The sequence below is a fragment of the Nycticebus coucang genome, chromosome 20 (genome assembly GCF_027406575.1).
Source record: "Nycticebus coucang isolate mNycCou1 chromosome 20, mNycCou1.pri, whole genome shotgun sequence".
Lineage (NCBI taxonomy): Eukaryota > Metazoa > Chordata > Mammalia > Primates > Lorisidae > Nycticebus > Nycticebus coucang.
In genome coordinates, this window is record NC_069799.1 from 56,413,751 (window position 1) to 56,434,900 (window position 21,150).

The 21,150-nt window shown below is 40.3% G+C and overlaps 1 protein-coding gene across 1 annotated transcript in view; it reads left to right on the plus strand.

Annotated features, from left to right (window-relative positions):
- CUBN (cubilin) overlaps positions 1-21,150 on the plus strand; it is a 264,166-nt gene that overhangs the window by 174,002 nt on the left and 69,014 nt on the right. The window contains exons 41-50 of the mRNA XM_053572936.1: positions 1,750-1,896; positions 3,624-3,814; positions 3,976-4,159; positions 9,904-10,078; positions 11,255-11,433; positions 12,881-13,090; positions 13,663-13,803; positions 14,437-14,618; positions 19,524-19,695; positions 20,833-21,039. Of these exons, the coding sequence (XP_053428911.1) occupies positions 1,750-1,896; positions 3,624-3,814; positions 3,976-4,159; positions 9,904-10,078; positions 11,255-11,433; positions 12,881-13,090; positions 13,663-13,803; positions 14,437-14,618; positions 19,524-19,695; positions 20,833-21,039 (1,788 nt within the window). The remainder of the gene's footprint in view (positions 1-1,749; positions 1,897-3,623; positions 3,815-3,975; positions 4,160-9,903; positions 10,079-11,254; positions 11,434-12,880; positions 13,091-13,662; positions 13,804-14,436; positions 14,619-19,523; positions 19,696-20,832; positions 21,040-21,150) is intronic.

A 21,150-nucleotide genomic window follows, 5' to 3' on the forward strand; every position in this document is an offset into this window, starting at 1 on the left:
GAATAGCATAGTTTGAGAACATCTGGAATTAATCTGCTAGAATTCAAATCATGGTTAATGTCTGTGCTCTGGGCCCTTGCATGTAGCAATGTAACTTGCACCCCCTCTAAGACTCAGTTTCCCTATCTACAAATGGAGATAAAAATAAAGCCTACCTCATAGTGTCATTGTAAAGACAAAGTCAGATATTACATGTGAAGTACTTAAAGTGGTAATATAATAATTGCTCAGCTTTTATAATCTTGCAGTCTCAGTTTCCACATTTGTAAAACGAAGAGGCTGGACTGGAGAAAGAATTAGCAAATTATCATTTGGTCTTGGCCTTCATGATTCTCTGACTGGTCCTGGTTCTTAAAGACCAGGTTCGTTCCTTCTATAATCTCTATGTTGAGGTTTTGGAAGGTTCTAGAATACCTCAGTACTCAGCGTGGAAACTGAAGACAGGTGGCAAGTAACAAACATTTGTGGTTATTTGGTTTTCTACCAACTAATCAGTAATTGTTTCATGCTAAGACCAGCCAGTGGGATGTGAATTTTAGAAAAGAAATCAAAATCAAGAGACCTAGCTCATCCTCACTGAGAGGTAATATACACCTGTGAACTAATGACAGACAATAAAGTTCAAAATTCTGTAGTAATTAGAGATGAAGTCCATCAAAATAATGTTGGGGAAATGTGTAGTGAAATAGCAAAATGAAGATAATAAATGCTAGAGGAGTTTAAGAGAGAAACTTAAACAGAAGTTTCCAGAAGTCAGAAACCCTCCAAAGAACGCCTTCCAACATTTTGTTTTTATCACTGTGCTACTGCATTGGTCATCACAGAAATAGAAAATAACTTTTTTTCTAGTTAATAATGAATAAGTTCTAGGTCATAGTCAATACAAGAAAAGATTCTTGGTTGTATAAAAGGGAAGATTTCCTCATGTCACATATTCTATTTCTGTTTGTTTATGACCTTACCATGTATTAATTCTCTGCTGTAGAGGAAAACAAATATATCTTTTCTAGTCAAAGAGTCCAAGTGTGCTGTAATCCCCTTCATTCCATTCTGGTGAAACATGTAAGTGTGTTCTTTTTACAACAAAATAAACAAAAAACAGCAAGCAAACAAATGAAATGTTAAAAAAAAAAAAAAAAAAACCCTGGCATCTAAGAAAGGGCCGTATAAAAGTTGCATCTCACTCACGTAGGCCTGTAGTTGTTTCGGATTAGTATAATTGTAGGTAACCTTATGTTAATCCAAAAGTAAAAAGGAATGAAAAAAAAGTTGAATGCCTCTTGCTGAATGATCTTGACCCATTAGTACAGAATCTAAGGTCGGAGGACCAACCTAACCTTTTTTCTCTTTTATGTGCTTGACCTTCAACAATCAGGGCAACTGAGGTCAGAGTTCCCCATTAACACTCACATCAACGCTGATCCTTGGGTGCTTCCCAGTCCTATGTACTCTGATTCTGAGTTTCAGTGCCAGGAAGAATGGCAGCCAGTGTTTAGAAAGACACTGGAAAGTGTCAAGAAGTATTTATCGAAAAGGGAGAAGAAAAGGGCAGATGGTACCATTGCAACTTGGAGCCAGAATGACGTAACCCCTGAGATGTCCTTCTTTTTGAGAATTCCATTATCTCTTACACATTATGATGTTCTAAAAATAAGTATGTGAGATGCTTTGGCTGGGCTGTAAATGATGGTGAAATAGATTCTTCAGACATCATGTTTTCCTGCTGACATTTCCTCTCTTTTGTCACAGGCGACAACAACATGGCCCCAGAGCTAGCAACTCTCTGCGGCAAAGAGATCCCTGGGCCCATCTGGTCTACTGGAGAGTACATGTTCATCCGCTTCACCTCTGACCTGAGCGTAACTGGAATGGGCTTCACTGCATCCTTTCACAAGAGTAATGAGTTCAAGCATTTTTTAATCTTATGCCATCTCATCTCTTATTCTCTCCCTGATATAATTTTTTCATGCTAGGACACTTAGGCTGTAAGTCAGAGGACATGGGTCTCTGCCCAGCCTCTGGATGGCTATCCTTGTGTTAATACTGAATTCTGATCTAAAGCACCATGGCCAAGTTGTGCAAAAAGTCTCCTCCCATCCAGTCCCTGGCTGGGGCATCTTCTCTCCAAAGGAGGTGCGAGATCTTTAAAACAATTTTTTAGCTTAACCGAGGGCTGGAACTGGGAGATAGCACATGGCCGTTATATAGGGTGTCCATAAAGTTCTTATGCAATTTATATGTTAAACTATTTTTTTTATTGTTACACACACCAAGGCCCCACCCATGTTAAACTATTTTAAATTGCACATGAACTTTATGTCTATCCCATATATCACAAAGGAAGAATAAGTTATGCTTTAGCTGCATAAATACCTTAGTTGAAAACATCCCTTTGAGAGTTGGCAGGAAGACTTCGTTGCTCTTGGAATACTTATTTGATGACCCCTAGAATGTGACTGTATGTGGAGTGCTTTCCCGTGTAATATGGGGGAGACTTTCAAAGCTTGACATGTGAAGTACATTAAAATTAAAGATGTAGCCTATGGAATATTGAAAGACTGTCATGTTTTTTAACTAAAAAATAGAATTTTAAAGCATATTCTCAATGTAACATTAAAAATTAACATTTTCTTCAAAATGTAGGGAGCAGTGGAAAATAAATTACATTCCTTACACTCAAGGGGAGGCAGGCTGTATAGTGGTTTTAAAGAACAAGCTTTGGAATTAGACAGACCTGGGATAAATTTCCACCTCTGCAATGTAACTAGCTGTGTGAGCTCCCTACGTTTCTGTGATAATAAGCTGTCCAGGCTCTGACAACGAGCAAATTAATGCCTGCCTTCTTCGGTCTCTTTTCTCAGTTTTCAGCCTCTCACCTCTCTCCTACATGGATGTGAGGGTGCTCTCCTCCTCCCTGGACACTGCTTCCCACCCCTTCCAGCCTATGTGTTGCAAATAGAAGGATTGTTCTAAGGTTAAAGTCAGATCATGCCATTTGGATTCTCAAGAACCCTCCAACACCTTCCTCTTCTTGTTCAGAAGTCCTGTCCATTTCCTGCATGATTCCCTTTGGAATCTCTCACTTTGCCTCATTTATTTCGACTTCCATCTTGTACCTCTCACGCATCAAGCCTTTATCTAAGAGTTTTCTGTACTGGAACATTCTTCTGCCACACAGCCATCTGACTTGATCGCTCATTTCATTCTGGTCTCTGCTCAAATGTTAACCCAATGCCATGGCCTTTTCTAAACTCCCTGTATGATATCACATAAACTTCTTCTCCCTCCTCCCCTTCAGTTTTCTTTACAGAACTTATCACTATGTCACATCTTATTACATACGTGTTTATGGAATGTCTTCCCCATCTGGAAAGTAAACCTAGTGAAAGTGAGAAATTTGTCTGTGTTATTTCCCTCTATCTCCCAGACCTTGACAACAACACACTCAGTGCCCAATAGTGACACTTGCTACTTATCATTTTCTATACTTCAGTTCATTATTAGTTTCAAGAATTTATGGCACCTACACTATGAACCCCCCAACCGAAGAAAACCAAGAAAGTGTAAAAATACAGTTGTCATCAATGTCATTTAAATAACCTCCCTTGGTTTCTTCTTTGAAGGCTGTGGTGGATATCTGCATGCCGACAGAGGAATTATCACATCCCCCAATTATCCAGAGACCTACAGGCCCAATCTCAACTGCTCCTGGCATGTCCTGGTCCAAAGTGGTTTGACCATTGCTGTGCACTTTGAACAGCCCTTCCAGATTCCAAATGGGGATTCTTTTTGCAACCAGGGGGATTACTTGGTGGTAGGTCTTACTTAGTACCCTTTCTAATTAACTTTCTCAGCAGACTTCATTCAGAAAAAAAAAATGATTTCATTCCCTTTTGGGACATAAATGGTTAATCCTTTTGCACTCCCTCTTTTGTAATATAAAGGAGTTTATACGATTTAAAATTTTCTTTCCAGCTAAAAAATGGACCTGATATCTCTTCTCCACCCCTGGGGCCCCCTGGCAGGCATGGTCATTTCTGCGGAAGTCGTCCTTCATCAACCTTGTTCACCTCAGATAATGAAATGTTTGCCCGGTTTATTTCTGACAATAGTAATGAGGGACAAGGGTTTAAGATCAAATACGAGGCAAAGAGTTTAGGTAAGTATTTTCACGGAGAATTGTACGTGTGCTTTTCCTGCAATTGCTTGGTCTTCCCTGTTTAAAGAGATTCAAGAAACACCACATAAAGTTTTATTTTTTGAACTGGCAGGAATAGCATTGATAAGAATAGCTACCTACTATCAAGCACCGATTGGGTGTTTAATGCATTTGATACCTCACTGTGACTCCTTTATAAGGAAGAGAGTATTAGTTCTATTTCACAAATAAACAAAACGAGGCTTAGGTTTTTCCAAGCTACATGTCTAGTTCGTGACCAACGTGAAATTCTCCACAGGTAAAAAATAAAATAATCTTATTGATCCCTGAAAGTCCTTCAACCTTTGCATTACAAAATGTCTACTTCTAAGGTAAATCTAGCTATGGAAAGAATGTGAGAATTGTGTTTGCCTTGTTTTTGTGATTATTTGTATGCTTACATTTATTTATTTATTTGTTTATAATTATTTCAGTTTAATGTGAGGGTGCAAACAACCAGGCCAAAATATTTGAATTTGTTAGGTAGAGTCCCTCTTGTAGTTACAACCCCCACCCCATGCCCATTCAGTGGCAGCACCCCAGACCCTTATCCCCCCTCCTCCCAACTTGAATTGAAATGAGTTTTTCTCTTAGGTGGGCATGCATCAGATCATCCACTGGCTTCATGTTAGTATTGAGTACATTGGACAATTGATTTTCCATTCTTGTGATACTTTACTGAGAAGAATGTGTTTCAATTTCATTCAGTTTAATACAAAAGATGTGAAGTCACCATCTTTTTTACGGCTGAATAGAATAAATGTACCATGGTTTGTTAATCCATTCCTTAGTTGATGGGCATTTAGATTGTTTCCACATCTTGGCAATGGTAAATTGAGCTGTGATAAACAATCTAGTGCAAATGTCCTGATAGTAGAATGATTTTTTTCTTCTGGATGGGATTGCAGGATTGACTGGAAAGTCTAATTTGAATTCTTTGAAGAGCCTTCCTACTTCTTTCCAAAGGGGCCGTACTGTCTGCTTACTTTTAAATAAACACATAATCTTTTGATTCAGTTATTATCCATTTACATTTATGTTAACATCAGTGATCTTAATTAACTTTACTTAATTGTACTTGATTATAATTGTATTTAATTCCACTATAATTACTTGATTTTTGTGACATTTACTTTTTAATAGTGTTTATTGGATAAATAAATAATACATATCACTTCAAGAAAAGAGAGTAGTTTTAGTGGACAGCAATATAATAATACATTTTTGCTTGTCTTCCCTATACCCCCCAAAATTAGATAATATGGATTTGGGATGGTCCTATGAAGCTTAAAACCAAATTCCTGAATGTATTTCAAATTACATATCAATCTCAGTGAAATCATCTCATTACATTCTTATAGCATCTCATTTGTTATTCCTCTTTCTAGCTCTTATTACACCATGTCATTCCACATTGTATGAGAATGTAAAGTGTTAGTCTCATTTCTTCATTTTGGCAAGAGAGATAAAATATTTTTAAAAGTCTTCACCAAATTACACAAAAAAATCATCTAATGGCTTGAGTGAGGTCCAAGACTATGAGGAATATACTTGTATCACCTCCCAGTGCACATAGCTCCGGCACATGGAGGGGGCGGTAACAGAGGTCTGCAGACACAAGCAACATTGCCTCATGGGCTGGAGCTTCTCAGCTGTCCCTCTTTCCATGCTGGGTTTTGTGGCTGAGTGGTGGGCCCACAGGATTTTATGGTTCTAAAGCATTGTCAGACTGACAGCAATTTGGGTCTAATGAGTAGACTTCAGTCTACCCTATAGAACTCCACTTTTCCATTTTTATCCTTATAGATTCCGTCTTGACCTCTATTTTTAGAATCAACATTTAGCAGTAATTGAGATACACTGGGAGATTATTTGACAGTGCTGTGCTTCTGCTGTTCCTTATGGACCTACTATTCCTGCAAATATGGCTATAGCCATTACCTTCCCCCCATCTTTCATCAAGCTTATGACTGCTCTTAATATTAGACTGAAACTAAAGTCTTTTGATTTCAGATGCTATTGTTGGGCAACCCCAGACATGAAGATCACTCTTGTTTACCCCTACCTCGTTCTCTGTAACTACACCAGCCTTATCTTACCCCCATCTATCTGCTTATCTTTCCATCGTATCCCCTTCCATGCCACTCCTGCTCCCATTTCTTAACCTTTAGTGTGGCTCCTTGTGGGAACATCTTCTGTTATCAAGTTCACCTAGTTTTATAGCATCTTTTTCCAGAGACCTTCCTTCACTATGATTGGTCGAAATTGTTATAACCCTGTGCTGGCTGCCTTTTATTCTCACCTTATTAATTGGCTTATTGATTAATTAATTAAGCATGTACAAAAATGCTTTCCATCATGCAAACTACCAAATTCTGTCAAGGAGTTTATGGCACAGTGGAAGAGAGATAAGCAAAAGAGTAATTAGAACATAGTATATGCAATCAGTGTGACCTGGCTTATTGTACCCTCAACGAATCCCCCAAAATAAAATAAAAAAAAAAAAAAAGAACATGGTATAATAAGTGCTAGAAAGAGGAATAACAGAGGAGATATACCTAGTCCAGCTCACGGGGTCAGGGAAGGTTCCCAGAAGAAGTAGATGAAGCAATTTGCCAGAAATCGGTGAATAAAAGATGTCAGCCCAGAGAAAGTCTCCATGTTAGGAGATAAGACATATCCAAGGATTTGAGAGAATTTACTATTGCTGGAGAATAGAGTCCAAAGGAGGGAAGCAGGAGGTTGATGTAGCAGACAGGAATCCTCCTGCTCAGCGCTATCTTGGCCATTAATATGCTGTTACTCAAAGGTGAAGAATGGGGTGCCACTGAATGCTCCAAAGCATGAGTGGCGTCATCACACCAGAAACACCAGGCTTTCACCAGGGGAAAGGCTAAAGAGACAGAGATGAGATAGAAGACTAATTAGGAAAACAAACAAACAAAAAAAGTTCCTGAACTAAGGCCACGGCAGTGAGAAGGCAGAAGAAGGTACAGTGAAAGACAGTGCAAACGTGGGATTGAGTGAACTTGGCCGTCACTAAGATGCCAGAGAAAGAGAGAGAGAGACATGGGGGGAACCCAGAGTAAGTGCTTGGTTTGTAGCTGGGTGGATCCGTTCAACCCACAAACATTGATTAAGAACTTTCCATGAGATGACACTGTACTAGGTTCTGGGACATAGCAGTAAACAAAGAAAATCCATGTCCTCATGGAACTTAATTTTAGCATGCAGCACAGGTAATAAATAAGCAAACTACATAACATGTCATATGGTAAAGACATTAAGGAGAAATGTAAGGCAGTGTGGGTGGGTGGGAGCGTCGGCAGGAGGAGAGGTGATGCTGTTGTTTGCTCGGGTGTGGAAGTCCACGTGGAGAGCAGGCGACGAGTGTTCTTCTGAGACGTGTTCATTTCAGAATCTCTGACTTATATCCATTGGCGATGCCTCTCCATGGGAACGTGAGTTTGGAGGTCAGAAGAAGAGTCTAGACTGAATCTAGGGGATCATCGACAGGGTGGTGGTAGTTCCCGTTTCTGTTGTGGGGATGCCTGACATTAATCAGGGAAGCATTCACAGCAAGAAGATGAAGGGCCCAGGCAGGGATTCCAGGGCCTCTCCAGCAATGCCAAGAAAGCCCTATGAAGCGGCACCCGAGGCCCAGAGGAGGAATGGTGGGGTGAAAAGAGGAGGAGGAGAGCTTGGTGTCTCAGAAGCTGACAGATGAAAGCAAGTGTGAACAACATGTGGTTGCCCATGTTGTGCGCTAAGGACATAAAGTAAGGATTTAAAAATGTCTCTGGGTGTATAGCCGTGAAATGATCAGGGAGCTGACTATGAAGACTTTGATAGGGGTGACACATGGGGTAGAGAGAGGTGGGGGATAATGGGATGGAACCCAACCCAGAGATGCTGGAAGATAATGTGCAGGAGGCAGAGAGGATGGTGGAGAAGCAGGTGGATTTACAAAGGATAGTCACCAGTAAGGGGTAACACAGCGAGGGGATTCTCATCTGATTTTTCCAACTTTTGTTCTAAAGTGAGCTTAATGTAGTATGCTGAGAATCAAGAAGAAATGGGGGCAGGTGGGAAAGGGTTTAGAGAGTCTAGTAATGTTTCAGATGAGGGTTGTTGTTTACATAAAGAGTAATGGATGAATTGCTCGGTGGTGCTGAGGTTGGAGAGCAAGTATTTGCACAGGTGTCAGTTTCCATGTCTAGTCTGTGTTGAACACAACCACAAAATTGGTTTTTTGCAAAGGAAGTCTAAAGGAAAGCAGGAGGCAAAGAAGTTCAAGGCCATCAAAGGGATTTGTGGTTTAGGGTTTCTGAGATGGGGGAGTTCTGGATAATGGCAAAGTTCAGGAGGAGGCCCTGAGTAGCTGAGTGGCAGTGGACGTGAATGCTGCTAGAGGCGAGCCCATACGTCTGTGTGGCTGCGTCACTGGACAGGCTGATCCCACTGGCATCGTGTGTTTGCTCCACCTGGTTTGTTTGCTGAAACTGCCAAATAATATTTATTGACAGTAAAGTATTTGTATGTTATATTCTGCTCTTTTAGATAAAATGTATAAAAAGATCCTTTATCTTCATGCAAAAAAAAAAAAAGTGACCCTCAAAGAACTCAAATTAGACAGTCCATTTGATCCTGCAATCCCAATACTAGGCATCTACCCAGAAGAAAAAAATCATTTATCATGAGGACATTTGCACTAGACTGTTTATCACAGCTCAATTTGCAATTGCCAAATTCTGGAAGCAACCTAAATGCCCACCAACCCAGGAAAGGTTAACAAGCTGTGGTACATGTACAGCACGGAATACTAGTCAGCCACTAAAGAAGGTGGAGACTTTACATTTTTTGTATTAACCTGTTGGAGTTGGAGTGCTTTCTTCTTAGTGAAGCCTCACAAAAATGGAGAAGCAAGAATCCAATGCACTCAATTCTAATATGAAGCCATGATCTAATAACATATCCACATAAGAGAAAATCTCAAATCAATTCAAGGTGGGGGGTGGGGAAACAAGGGCGTGGGTGTGCTTCCGCTGTGGGGCACAATGTTGGGGAGTATGGCTCACCTCTTGGGGGAGGGACAAAATTATAAGAGGGACTTTACCTAACAAATGCAAACATTGTAACCTAATTCTTTGTACCCTCAGTTAACCTGAAACAATTTAAAAGAAGTGGTTAATAAATTCTCTCATGCCATTGGTCTCTCGCCCTTCACATGTATCTACCTCCTAAAGAAATGTAATGAGTGAATTTCCCACTGGGTTGAGCCAACACGTGCCTGCTTAGTCTTTTAAACACATCAAGCTCATGGTGCCACAGCATCCTAGTGCACAGACTGCTGGTGGGAAGCTGTGCCTGCTCACACACTTACCCACCCCTGGAAGCAGTGGACACACCTCTACACACCTGTGTGTTTGCACACGCACCATGGGTCACAATCATTTTGTTGGCTTTAAGGAAGAATGAAGTTTCCAATGAGAAGAAATCGTTTGATAAATTAAAAAGTTGGCAGATCTGGTAGCTCCCTCAATAGCAAATTCTGGATTTATTTGCTGGAAAAGAAAAACGAGGATCATTGCAGATGAAAGGAAGGGAAGATGAAATACAGCTGAGATGCTTTAAAAAATGATGGTGGCGGCTGCCTGCGTCTCCGTCCTTGGATTGCAGACTGATTTAACTGTGTTTCCTGACAGCCTGCGGGGGGAACATTTACATCCATGACGCTGACTCTGCTGGCTATGTGACCTCCCCCAACCACCCTGACAATTATCCCCAGCACGCAGATTGTACTTGGATCATAGCAGCCCCTCAGGGGAAGAGCATCAGGCTGCAATTTGAGGATCAGTTCAACATTGAAGCATCACCCAAGTAGGTCACTTCCATTTTAACTTTGCTCCTCCCCAAAGTTAGTATTTTTTAAAACTATGATGTCTGTCTCAGGACAGTTCATTTCTTCTTTTCTTAGTGGCATATATTGCATGGGAAATTAAGGGCCAAAGGGAAATGCTTGATGACTCAAGCCTAAAAACATTGCCTACCAGCCCCTCTCCCATTGGCTGAGCAGATTAAGTACATAGATCCTGGCTCTGTGACCTAGACACATTCTCCGGGAGACATCAAGCGTGGCTGTATGAGATTTATGTTCCCTGTTCTTCCTCCCACAGGAAAAATCATGTGTCTCTAGTAGATGAATATTTATCTGCCCGGGCCTCATATTCAGTGTCACAAATGATAAAATACCTGTTTAACAAATGGGAATTTGAGTGATGTGGCACCAGGGGTCACCAGTGTCAGAAACAGCACTAAAGCAAGTATGATGTAATGTCCCAGGCGTGGTTTAGTAAGAGCTCTTAAAGGATTGTGAGGCAGAGAGGAAGTCTTACTATGTGGAAGACAAAGGAAAACTACATAGACTGTAAAAAAAAAAATCTGTGTTTTTCTCTTTTATGTAAAAAAAAGTGTGTACGCATTTGCATAAATGCATGTAAGTTACAAAGCTTAGCAATAAAGTCGCTTGCTTGCACTGCTGTGCACTGAATAGAACGCATCTCCCCACCGAGCACGAATTGGCCGATTTGGCTTTCATAAAAAAGAATAGGTAAATGTTTATCCACACAGAATTCTAGCTGGACTCTCCTTTAGCTCTAGTCATAGAGCTGTAAAGGAAGAGTTTATCTCTGTCTCACGAAATATATAAACCATCATGTGAAGCAAAATACTTGGCTTTTTGAAATTCATAAGGGTTGATTTGAAAAATGGTTTTATACTTGTAACACTATTAATAATATAGAATATGAAACAGAAGTAAATATTATTCCATGTAGAACCCATAAAATCTGTCTAATTGAGCTATGATGAAAAAATTGTATTACTAGGGAAAATACTATCCTGCATTTTAAAGGGACATGCAGGCTTTAACATCAGATGCTACAAAGATAATGGCTTAATAATATCCTCACAGAAAGTGGGTGAAGTCTTCATTATCACAATGAGTCAAAGCAATTGACCTCATACATTTAACAGAATCAATTTTTTCCTCTTTAGTTGTACATCCAGTTACCTGGAATTGCGGGATGGAGCTGATTCCAATGCACCAGTACTTTCCAAATTTTGTGGGCTGTCTTTGCCCGGCAGTCAGTTGTCCTCAGGAGAGGTCATGTATTTGAGATTCCAAACCAACAACAGCCCCACTCATGTGGGATTCAAAGCCAAGTATTCTATAGGTAATAACATTTTTATGTTAAATTGAGTAGACTGTAGTCACACTTTAAAAAATCATGTTTTTTTTAAGAAGTCTGCCTAATTTTAAAAACTATTTTAATTAAATAATTAGTGTAAGTACTTAAAAGCAGTCACTTATTAACTTTAATTTTTCCTTAGATTTTCATTTTTAAAACACTACTTTCAGTAAATGTAAATAGGTGAGTACATTACACTAAGATATTTTGAGAGGGGCTGACACAGAGGCCGCATTCACATGACTTTTACTCCAGCATCCTAGAGAATCGTTCTATTGTATTGTTTGTTATTGTGGTTCATCTCCTATATGCCTGACTTATCAATTAAACTTTATCATAGCTATGTATGTAGAGGAAAAAATAGTATGTACAGGGATTGATACAGTCTGCAGTTTCAGGCATACACTAGAGGTCACGGAACATGTCCCCCATGGAGAAAAGGAGACTAGTGTGTGTATATTATTTTAAGTAGCAAAACTCTTTAGCAATCAAATAACTGTATTTAGAACAGGGACTTTGAATTCGCATCAGTTATAAAATCACTGAGCTTAGTTTTTCCTCTAAGTCTCTGCTGCCAAATCAGGCACTGGATGAAAAGCAGATAGGTCTCTTCTGTGTTTTGATTCCCTTATTAAGAAAATGAACAACAAGGGGCGGTGCCTGTGGCTCAAAGGAGTAGGGTGCAGGCCCCATATGCTGGAGGTGGCGGGTTCAAACACAGCCCTGGCCAGAAACTGAAAAAAGAAAAAGAAAATGAACAACAAATTTGTTTACTGAAGATTTACTATAATCTGGTCACAGTGACATATAATTTCCATATCTGGTTGGTCTGGAACACAAACCAAATAAATATTTAACACAGCAAAAACTACCTGTGACAATGTTTAACCTACACCATTGGTCACTTCATGTCCTAAGTCATCTGGCACAGGATTCAGTCCAGCTGTCAAATCCAGCTCACAAATAACTGGTGGTAATTTTCAAGGTCCTGAGATGCCAGTTACTGCAGTAAGCTTCTAGTTAAACTAAAAATGGCAGGCACGTCACCAACCAACTAGTGCCCCTTCCAGCTGAACTTGGACTCAGTCTTTTAGAATCAACACAGGGCTAGATGGATGTCAATCTTTCAGTTGGTTCTGGAGATGAAACTTACTTGCAACTGTTAGCTCTTCCATAATATCCCACTAGAATTAATGTGACACTACAAAATATGCTATTCAATAGTTGACTTGCATTTCCCATTATTGGATTGAAAACGTGGTATCATTTCTCTTTAATCAACAGTAGAGTTCAGAAAATAAGCAAAGCATTTACCATTTTCAGCACTTAAAAAACTGCAATTCATATTCATTTGGCATCTAAAATTTTCAAATGTGCTGGTAATATTTTTAAAAATCTGTTCTAGAATATTGTACTTGCTCTCTCTCTGCAGCTCAATGTGGAGGAACAGTCACAGGGCAAGCTGGTGTCATTGAAAGCATTGGCTACCCAGTGCTGCCATACACAGACAATTTGTTCTGTGAGTGGCATCTCCAGGGTCTCCCAGGACACTATCTCACCATCTCTTTTGAAGATTTTCATCTCCAGAATTCCTCTGGCTGTGGAAAAGACTTTGTGGAGATCTGGGAAAACCGTACCTCTGGTCAGTGAAATATATCTCCTCTCTCTTTCAGGGTGTTTATTTTGGGGCACACTCATTCAACCTCTAAAGTCTTCTCACTTCTAAGAAAAACAAAAGCACTAATCTGCAGAGAAGCGCATGTTAGACCCTTCCAAGCAATGCCAGTAATTCTCTCCCTCGATTCCATAGGCATCATCCTCTCCCTGCCAAGACATCCCATGCCCAACACAGTCATTTGAGGGCAGCCTGTAACTTGAGGAGGGGAGAGGAGAGGGCAACATTTATCTCCTGGCAATAAAATGAGACAGACGCTCGTCGCTCTGCTGTCTAACCATTTTCTTAAGCAAATGTGTAAGCCTTCCTCGTTGAGCTCAAGATACCCTTCCTCTGCTTGGTTGCATTTTTTTTTTTACACTTCTTCATGTATTTGAATATGTTAATTTTTATTCTTGTTTTCCCAGTTTTCTTGACAGAGCTTACTACTATCCTAGGCAGAGTCTTGCCTTTTATTATTTTCTTTGTACACCTCAACTAGAGGTTAAAAGGAATGGGTCACCTGGACATGTGCATACTTAATTCTTTGACTCTCACAGGGAATATCTTGGGCAAATACTGCGGAAACACCATTCCTGACAGCATAGACACTTCTAGCAATGTTGCTGTGGTCAGATTTGTCACAGATGGCTCTCTTACTGCCTCGGGATTCAGACTAAGGTTTGAATCCAGTCTGCAAGGTGAGTTCATATTAATGGGGCCGGACATTAGGTCGACACTATGTTGAACATGGGGTTACAATATAAAACATGGCACGTGTCTTCCTGGACCTTACGGTTTAGTGGGAGGCAGATATTAATCAGAAATTCACGCCAATAAGTTAAAAATTATAACGATGATAAGGGCTACAAAGGAAGGTAACTCATATCATGAGAGATGTAATGAGGTGACAAGAATTATACTGCAATGCTCATCTTAAGAAAAAGCCAGTCCACTAGTGCCAGAGTCCTTCAGAACTTGCATTCCCAAATACCCTGACAAACTCAGGTGAAATAAAGATCTTATCTGAAAAATGGTGATTACTACAGCCTTTGATTTTCCCAATTCTTAAGTTCATGATATTTATTGGTCTCTCATGTGTATTTCTTGGGCCCTGGTGATAATTACTGTCAGTGGACTATCATGGAAGCCAAGACTAAGGATGAATAGAGATAAGAAGTGAATGCAGATGTTTTCTTAAAGTTTTCACATGTATCATAAATAAATAAGGGTTAATTTAAAAACAACTTTATTTGGAGAGCTTTCCTGATAGAAGGAGATGTTGTGACCAGATGGCAAGTTTTCTTAGCTTGTTGCCTCCCCTCTCCCATCAGGGTGTGGTGGGGATCTGCAGAGCCCCGCTGGAACGTTCACTTCTCCCAACTACCCAAACCCCAACCCTCACGGCCGGGTCTGCGAGTGGAGAATCACTGTGCCCGAAGGAAGGCGGGTCACCCTGACATTTACCAGCCTGAGACTGGAAGCTCGCCCGTCCTGCGACAGTGAGAGCGTGCAGGTAAGCATTCCCTGCAAGTGGGGTTTACGTTCCATTGTTTTAGGAATGTATTGACTCATAAATCATAGTCAGAAACTAAGTTGGGAACATTGTCATCTAAGCAACTATATCTCAGACAAGTTCTAAGTATTTCAGATTAAAAAAAAGAACCACAATGCCCTGCCAAAATAATTGTGAAATTGTTTTAAGGGACCATCAGCTATCACCACATGCATCAGGGTCATAGACAGAATAAATTTTAAGAGTAAATGATTATTACAAATGACAAAACTGGGTAGACAGAGAAGAACTGAGGGTAAGGCAGCACCTGGCTGAATGGGACCACAGTCACAGACCAAGCCACCACCAAGGGTTGTAGACAGAGGGGTGGTCCTACATAATTGCTGTTCTCCACTAGAGGCACTGAAAGACTCCTGGAGGGAAACCATGGCTGGCTGTCCTGTCCCGTGGTGCCAACCACAATTGGCTTGAGATATGCCTTCAGCATTCTGAGCTTCCCTCTCCATAAAAAAAAAAAAAGAAAGAAAATAAGATCTGTGAGTGTGAATACCAATACCGTAGAACCTCTGCCACATACAGAGGTGGTCACCATAAGGAAAGTAACTAGGCCCACTGTGCTGATATGTACATGTGGTTCATGTCCAATCTATGGAAATTAGGTCAACTTAAGAAGATGGTCAACTATGGAGGTTCCACTGTATGTTGCTAACTGTGCAGTGTGCAACACATACATATGGACATGGACGAGGTCTGACAGTGAGGACCACAGACTCATCTTAGAAAAATTGCTGCCTACCTCTTTCTGCTGATTATCACTACAGTTACCTTATAAATACTCCCTTTAGCCAACTCCCCAGCTCTCATCTCATTTAAGCCCCAGAAGGGCAAGTGTCATTCACTGCTGGGACTCACTGATCCCCAGGGCCTGCAGGTAGCAGAGATAATCATTGGTGATGGATGAACAGTAGAAGTACGAGCATCATTCTTTTAAAAAACAAGCTGCTTTCATTTTCAGTCCGACTGTCTCCTGTTGGGTAGTAAATTTGAAAAATATGAAATACCTTTGTGTTTTCTTACTAATCTATAGTGCCCTACAATTATCTTGTTGAACCTGAAAGTTTTGTTTCCAAATTCTAATGTCTGAAAGACTGAAATGTTGCCTTGTATTAGATATCAAAAATATGGATTAAAAAAGAAAATATGGAACCTACGTAGTATCTTTTATTTCACAGCCAGAAAATTTTTGACTAAAATTGTTTATTTTAAAGGAACATTTTTTCCTATTATAAATTGTATATAGACAAAGATGAAGTAGAAAAAAATGAACACTCCCACAATACCATATTTTGATGCATTTTCTTATCACTTCTTAGCATAATTTTATGTAGTTGTAATCATGTGATATAAGTTCCCTTGAATACTAATTTTAATCTGTTTTTCAGATTATAAACGTAATAGATGCTTATTGAACAATCTTTGGAGAATATCAGAAAATAAAAAACAGAAAAGTGTTTTGAATTTTATAGACCTATTATTAAAATTTTGCTGTATAAATCTAATAGTTGCTTTTTATATTTAAAATTGTATCCATAATTTAAATCATATTGAATATGGTGATTATTAGGAATTTTATCAGTAGATTATTTACATGTCTTACAGGAAAGAGAATAGAAACAGTCATAGTTTTAAAACTCAGATAATAAAATAAATGTTTTTATTTTATTACAAATAAAATGTTCAGCAACAACCACAAATTCCCAACCACGTCTCATCTGTCATTTCCTCATGGTTTAATCTTAGATGCTTGAGGTATCTACTTTCACCTGTTCTAGTTACTTCCTGTGGTATTTACATCATTGTTTCTATTTAATACTTCTATTCTGTTCTCTCTCAATTGTTTTTGGTCTTGGACATCAACTATCTACATCTTTCTATGGAAGACAAGGATTAAGTCCGGTGCGTACATTGCCATGGTTATAAACGCCATTCACACCTAAGCCAAGCAGTGTACTATGGTAGTAACATTTGCTTTTGTTTTTCCAAGTCACAAAATCATTGTATCCTCTTTATGTTTTCTGGGTTTTCTATATATTGGTCACTAATTCTTGCACACCCCTCCCACCCCAGGTACACGTGTCCACCTTCCAGAGTAAAGCACACCCATCGGGGCTTTCCTCAGCAATAGCCTTCCTTGGCCCCTTATGCACCAGCAGCAAGCCTGTTGTCACCTGTCATTTTGGCATTTCCCTTCACCATCACATGCGCGAATCCCTTCACCCCTCCCCTGGGTCGAGGAGCTGACACTGAGATCCTATGCACATACCTTTTTTGGTTAATTTACTCCTTCTGGTGAGACATATATTCTTTTTTTTTTTTCCTTTGGCAGTTTTTAGCCAGGACTGGGTTTGAACCCACCACCTCTGGGGCCGGCGCCCTACTCCTTTGAGCCACAGGCACTGCCCGAGACATATGTTCTTAAAATGAAAGTAGTGATACATTTTTTGAGAAATTGTAGACATGAAGCTATCATTATTTGCCTTCATTCTTGGAATATCTCTTTTCAAGTATTTTATATATTCAAATATTTATATATTTAATATATTTATAATATAATTATACTTTTGAGGTTCTATGTTGCTTCTTGGGGGTCAGTTTCTCTCAAGTTCTTGTCTTCTATTGACTTAACCTTGGTCTCTGCCTTTTACACCAGACATTTCCCTAAATGTCTGACGCTCCTTGGCAGCTCATTCATATTTAAGAGTGAAGCATTAAAAGGGTAATGGGCATCTCTGTATACATAGCAGGGCTGTCCCCTCCTGGGCTTGATGGCAGGTGACTGAGGGGTAGTGTGACTCTTTAATTAGGGAAACCTGCAAATGTCATATCCACAGGTGTTTTTGCATATAGAGTTTAAAACTCCAAAAAAGAATCACTTTCAGAATTAATTTATTTTCTTAATCTTTACTATCATGCTCACATTCCTTTTCTTTGAGATATATTCGTGGATGTTTGGTGTTTGTTTCCTCTTCATTCTGCTGCACACAAGGGTGCCTGGATTGCTCCTTGCCCATGCTCCGTTTACTTGAGAATGTGATAAAAAAAAAAAAGAGAGAGGAGGAGGAGGAGAGGGAGGGTGAGGAAGGAAGGGAGGGAGGGAAAGAGGGAGGAAAAGAAAGAGAAGGAAAGGAAAGGAAAAAAAGAGAAAAGAAAAGGAAAGAAAGAAAAAAGAGAGGAAAAGAAAAAGAAAGAGGGTGGTGCCTGTGGCTCAAGGAGTAAGGCGCTGGCCCCATATACCAGGGGTGGTGGGTTCAAACCCAGCCCCGGTCAAAACTGCAAAAAAAAAGAAAAGAAAATCAAAAGAAAGAATCCCTTTCCAAGATCTGCATGTGCAGCAGAGGCAGCTTCTAGGCTAACGCCTTATCCAGCCAAGCTGAGCCTAGACTACCTCCAAACCCACCCTCCTAGCTGATTCTCTATACAGGTAAAGAAAATGAAAATCTCCAACTCCTGCCCTCCCCCCCAGCCCTCAGTGTGTCAGACTTTGTTCCCACTCCTAGCAATTTTTATAGCCTGTCCTAAATCTCATGTCCCTACTTCCTACCTACTTGTTTTCCGGGAGCTGTAGATTCTGAGTACAAAAGGAATTTGAGGACAAGAATGTCTGTAGCATTGCAGTTGCTTCTAAGAGCAGATGTCCATGTGATAATGGATGATTGTGAAGTATCCAGTCGTGGTGATTCTACACCAGGGGCAGACCTAGAGGCAGAGATAATGGCCAGGGGTCATGGTTAACTCCACAGTCGGTTAGCGCCTCCTTTGATTCTGACGGTGTGGTACTCAGTCCTGCTCTCAGCATTAGGGAAACACTTGTCACCTTCTGTTTCTTTTGCATTCCTCATGGTTTGGAGTCAGAGGGCTGGCATGAGTCCCAGTATTGGTATTCTTTGAATTTCAGAAAGTTACGTAATCTTTCTGAATTCCGGTATCTTCATTAGAAAACAGGAATACTATTATCTGCCTGAGAGGATGTTGGGCTGATTGGATAGGATGATGTGAGTAGGTGTTGAGAAAAATCCAGCCTTTTGTCTGCTCAGTAAATGAGTGTAAATTCTTTATCTGGTCCTGTTAGCTGGAAGACACTTTAAACCAAACCCTCCAAAGAGCTGATCTTAATCAATTATAGTAAATAGAAAAGCTCCCATTGTTGATTATGGGGTACATCCACCTTCCACACGGCTCTCAGTGTCACAGTCTGACCTATTCTAATTGTGAGCCCTTCAAATCCTTCTTAAAAACAGGACCATGAATCAATCAATGAATTCTGGATTACTTTGAATCAAACATATTAACACACGTGCTTGGTTTTGTACACAAATAGAACAATAGTTTGCCAGTTATAACTATGTGAATAACTGGAGTTAATGTTTAATATTTTGGAGTCAACAATACCCTAATCCACATTTAAAAATTCAAGAGAGTAAGGAAATTGAAGCTTTGAATCCCTCAGTGGTGAGAAAAGAACTATTAGATTTTTGTCTTGATGCACGTTTAAGGAAAACTGCACCCTGGTGGACTCTGCACCGTGACATAAGCGTGCTGGCGCCTCCACTTTTGCATTTAGAGCAGTTTCCAGTGGCAGAGGGCACAGCCATTTTTCATTTGTCACCACATGGCAGGAGGGCATTACTGTGATACTCTCATTTTAGTGAAATGGCCCCGAGGTCACAAAACGTGCTCAGAGTAAGAGTGGTTTGCAGCACCAGACAGAAGCCTGCTGTGTTCAGTCATTCATTTTGGTGCAGGGTTCAGGCAGAAGGAGGTAGGCCTGGGCTGGGAATGTCACCTCCCAGGAAAGAGGCAGCAAGATGGACTGTGTGGCTAAAGGTGAGCCCATTTCTCGCACAGGTATTTAATGGCATTAGAAGGAACTCGCCCCAGCTGGAGCAGCTGTGCAGTAGTGTGAATGTAAGCAGCGAGATAGAATCTTCAGGAAACACAATGAAAGTGGTCTTTTTCACGGATGGATCCAGGCCATATGGAGGCTTCGCTGCTTCCTACACATCCAGTGAAGATGCAGGTAACGCAGGGTGTTGTAAGTACACCTCATTTTAATCAGGCGCCCTGCAGAAATGCCCCCACCCCAAGCCACGCCAACTGTAGCAGAGCCATCCACTTCCTCCTCAGCGATCACTGCACCTGGGGTCGTCAGTGCAGGGGAAAATATATAAACCCACGCCCCACAAAAAAATTAAAAGTTCTCATTTTAGAAAGAATATTGCTACTGTGAATTTCAATTTCAAACTTTCTGATAAAATTGCAGTTAGACAGCCTTCTAGCATGGTTCCATGTAACATCCCCATTAGGGATGGTTGCCCAGTCCCCAGTCAGTTCATTGGTGCTGACAGAGACTGTCTTATTTCTTCAAAGGTTCCTTGATACCAGAGAGTAATTATTTTTACTGAGGATAGAGCGCATGTTGTTGCTTTTTAGCCATCCATCCATATGCACATTTCCACTGACAGTGAATGAGGGCTTTGCATCTGATCCAGAGTATTTCAAAATGAAGCAAGCTGTGGCCTCCAACCCTACATATCCTTCCACTTCCCAGATTGGTGCTTGTTTTAAAATTTGGAAGGAATTGAAGTAAATACTCAAAACAGAACCCAGACTTACTTTATGGGTACATAAAGCCTTTGTTTCCTTATTAAAAGGGGCAAATACATTGGCATTTTCAGTGTTATATTATCAGATGCAATGAATTATTGGATCAAATGCAGAAGTACTAATCAGAAGCCACTGGGACTCACCACCATTATATTTAGGTGTTCCTCTAAATTAAATATTAATTTGGTGGCTTGAAGGGATAGGGTGCCAGTCCCATATGCTGGAGGTGGTGGGTTCAAACCCAGCCTCAGCCAAAAACCACAAAAAAATAAATAAATAAATATTAATTTGGGGAGTACTAATGCCCAGCAAAAACCCCAGTCAATAGGAAAATAAAGACACTTTATTTTTGCACATCGTTCCTTTATAAATTCATAGCAACTCGCACAGTTCACGTGGTCTTTACCCACAACCCTGACTGCTGCACCTATAAAAACAAGTGTGAGCAGTAATGTTACTGACATTATCTTGGTCACTGCTCCTGCATTGTTTGGGTCTCCTGGCCTGGCCTGATCCTGTTTCCTCACTCTGCTGTCTTCTGTTTTCTTAGTGTGTGGCGGGCCTCTCACAAGTGCCCCTGAAGGAAACTTCACTTCTCCTGGCTACGATGGAGTCCATAATTACCCAAGAAACCTAAACTGTGAATGGACTCTCAGCAATCCAAATGAGGGAAATTCATCCATTTACATTCATTTTCAAAATTTCTCCCTGGAAAGTCACCAAGCCTGCCAATTTGATGTCCTTGAGTTTCGAGTGGGTGAGTTCAGTCAAGGAATACATTCTCCCATTTATCTACAATATTTTTCTTATGCCTGGAGACAACCAACAATCAAGGGGATCCAAGTGGCTGGAATATCAGTGCATATCA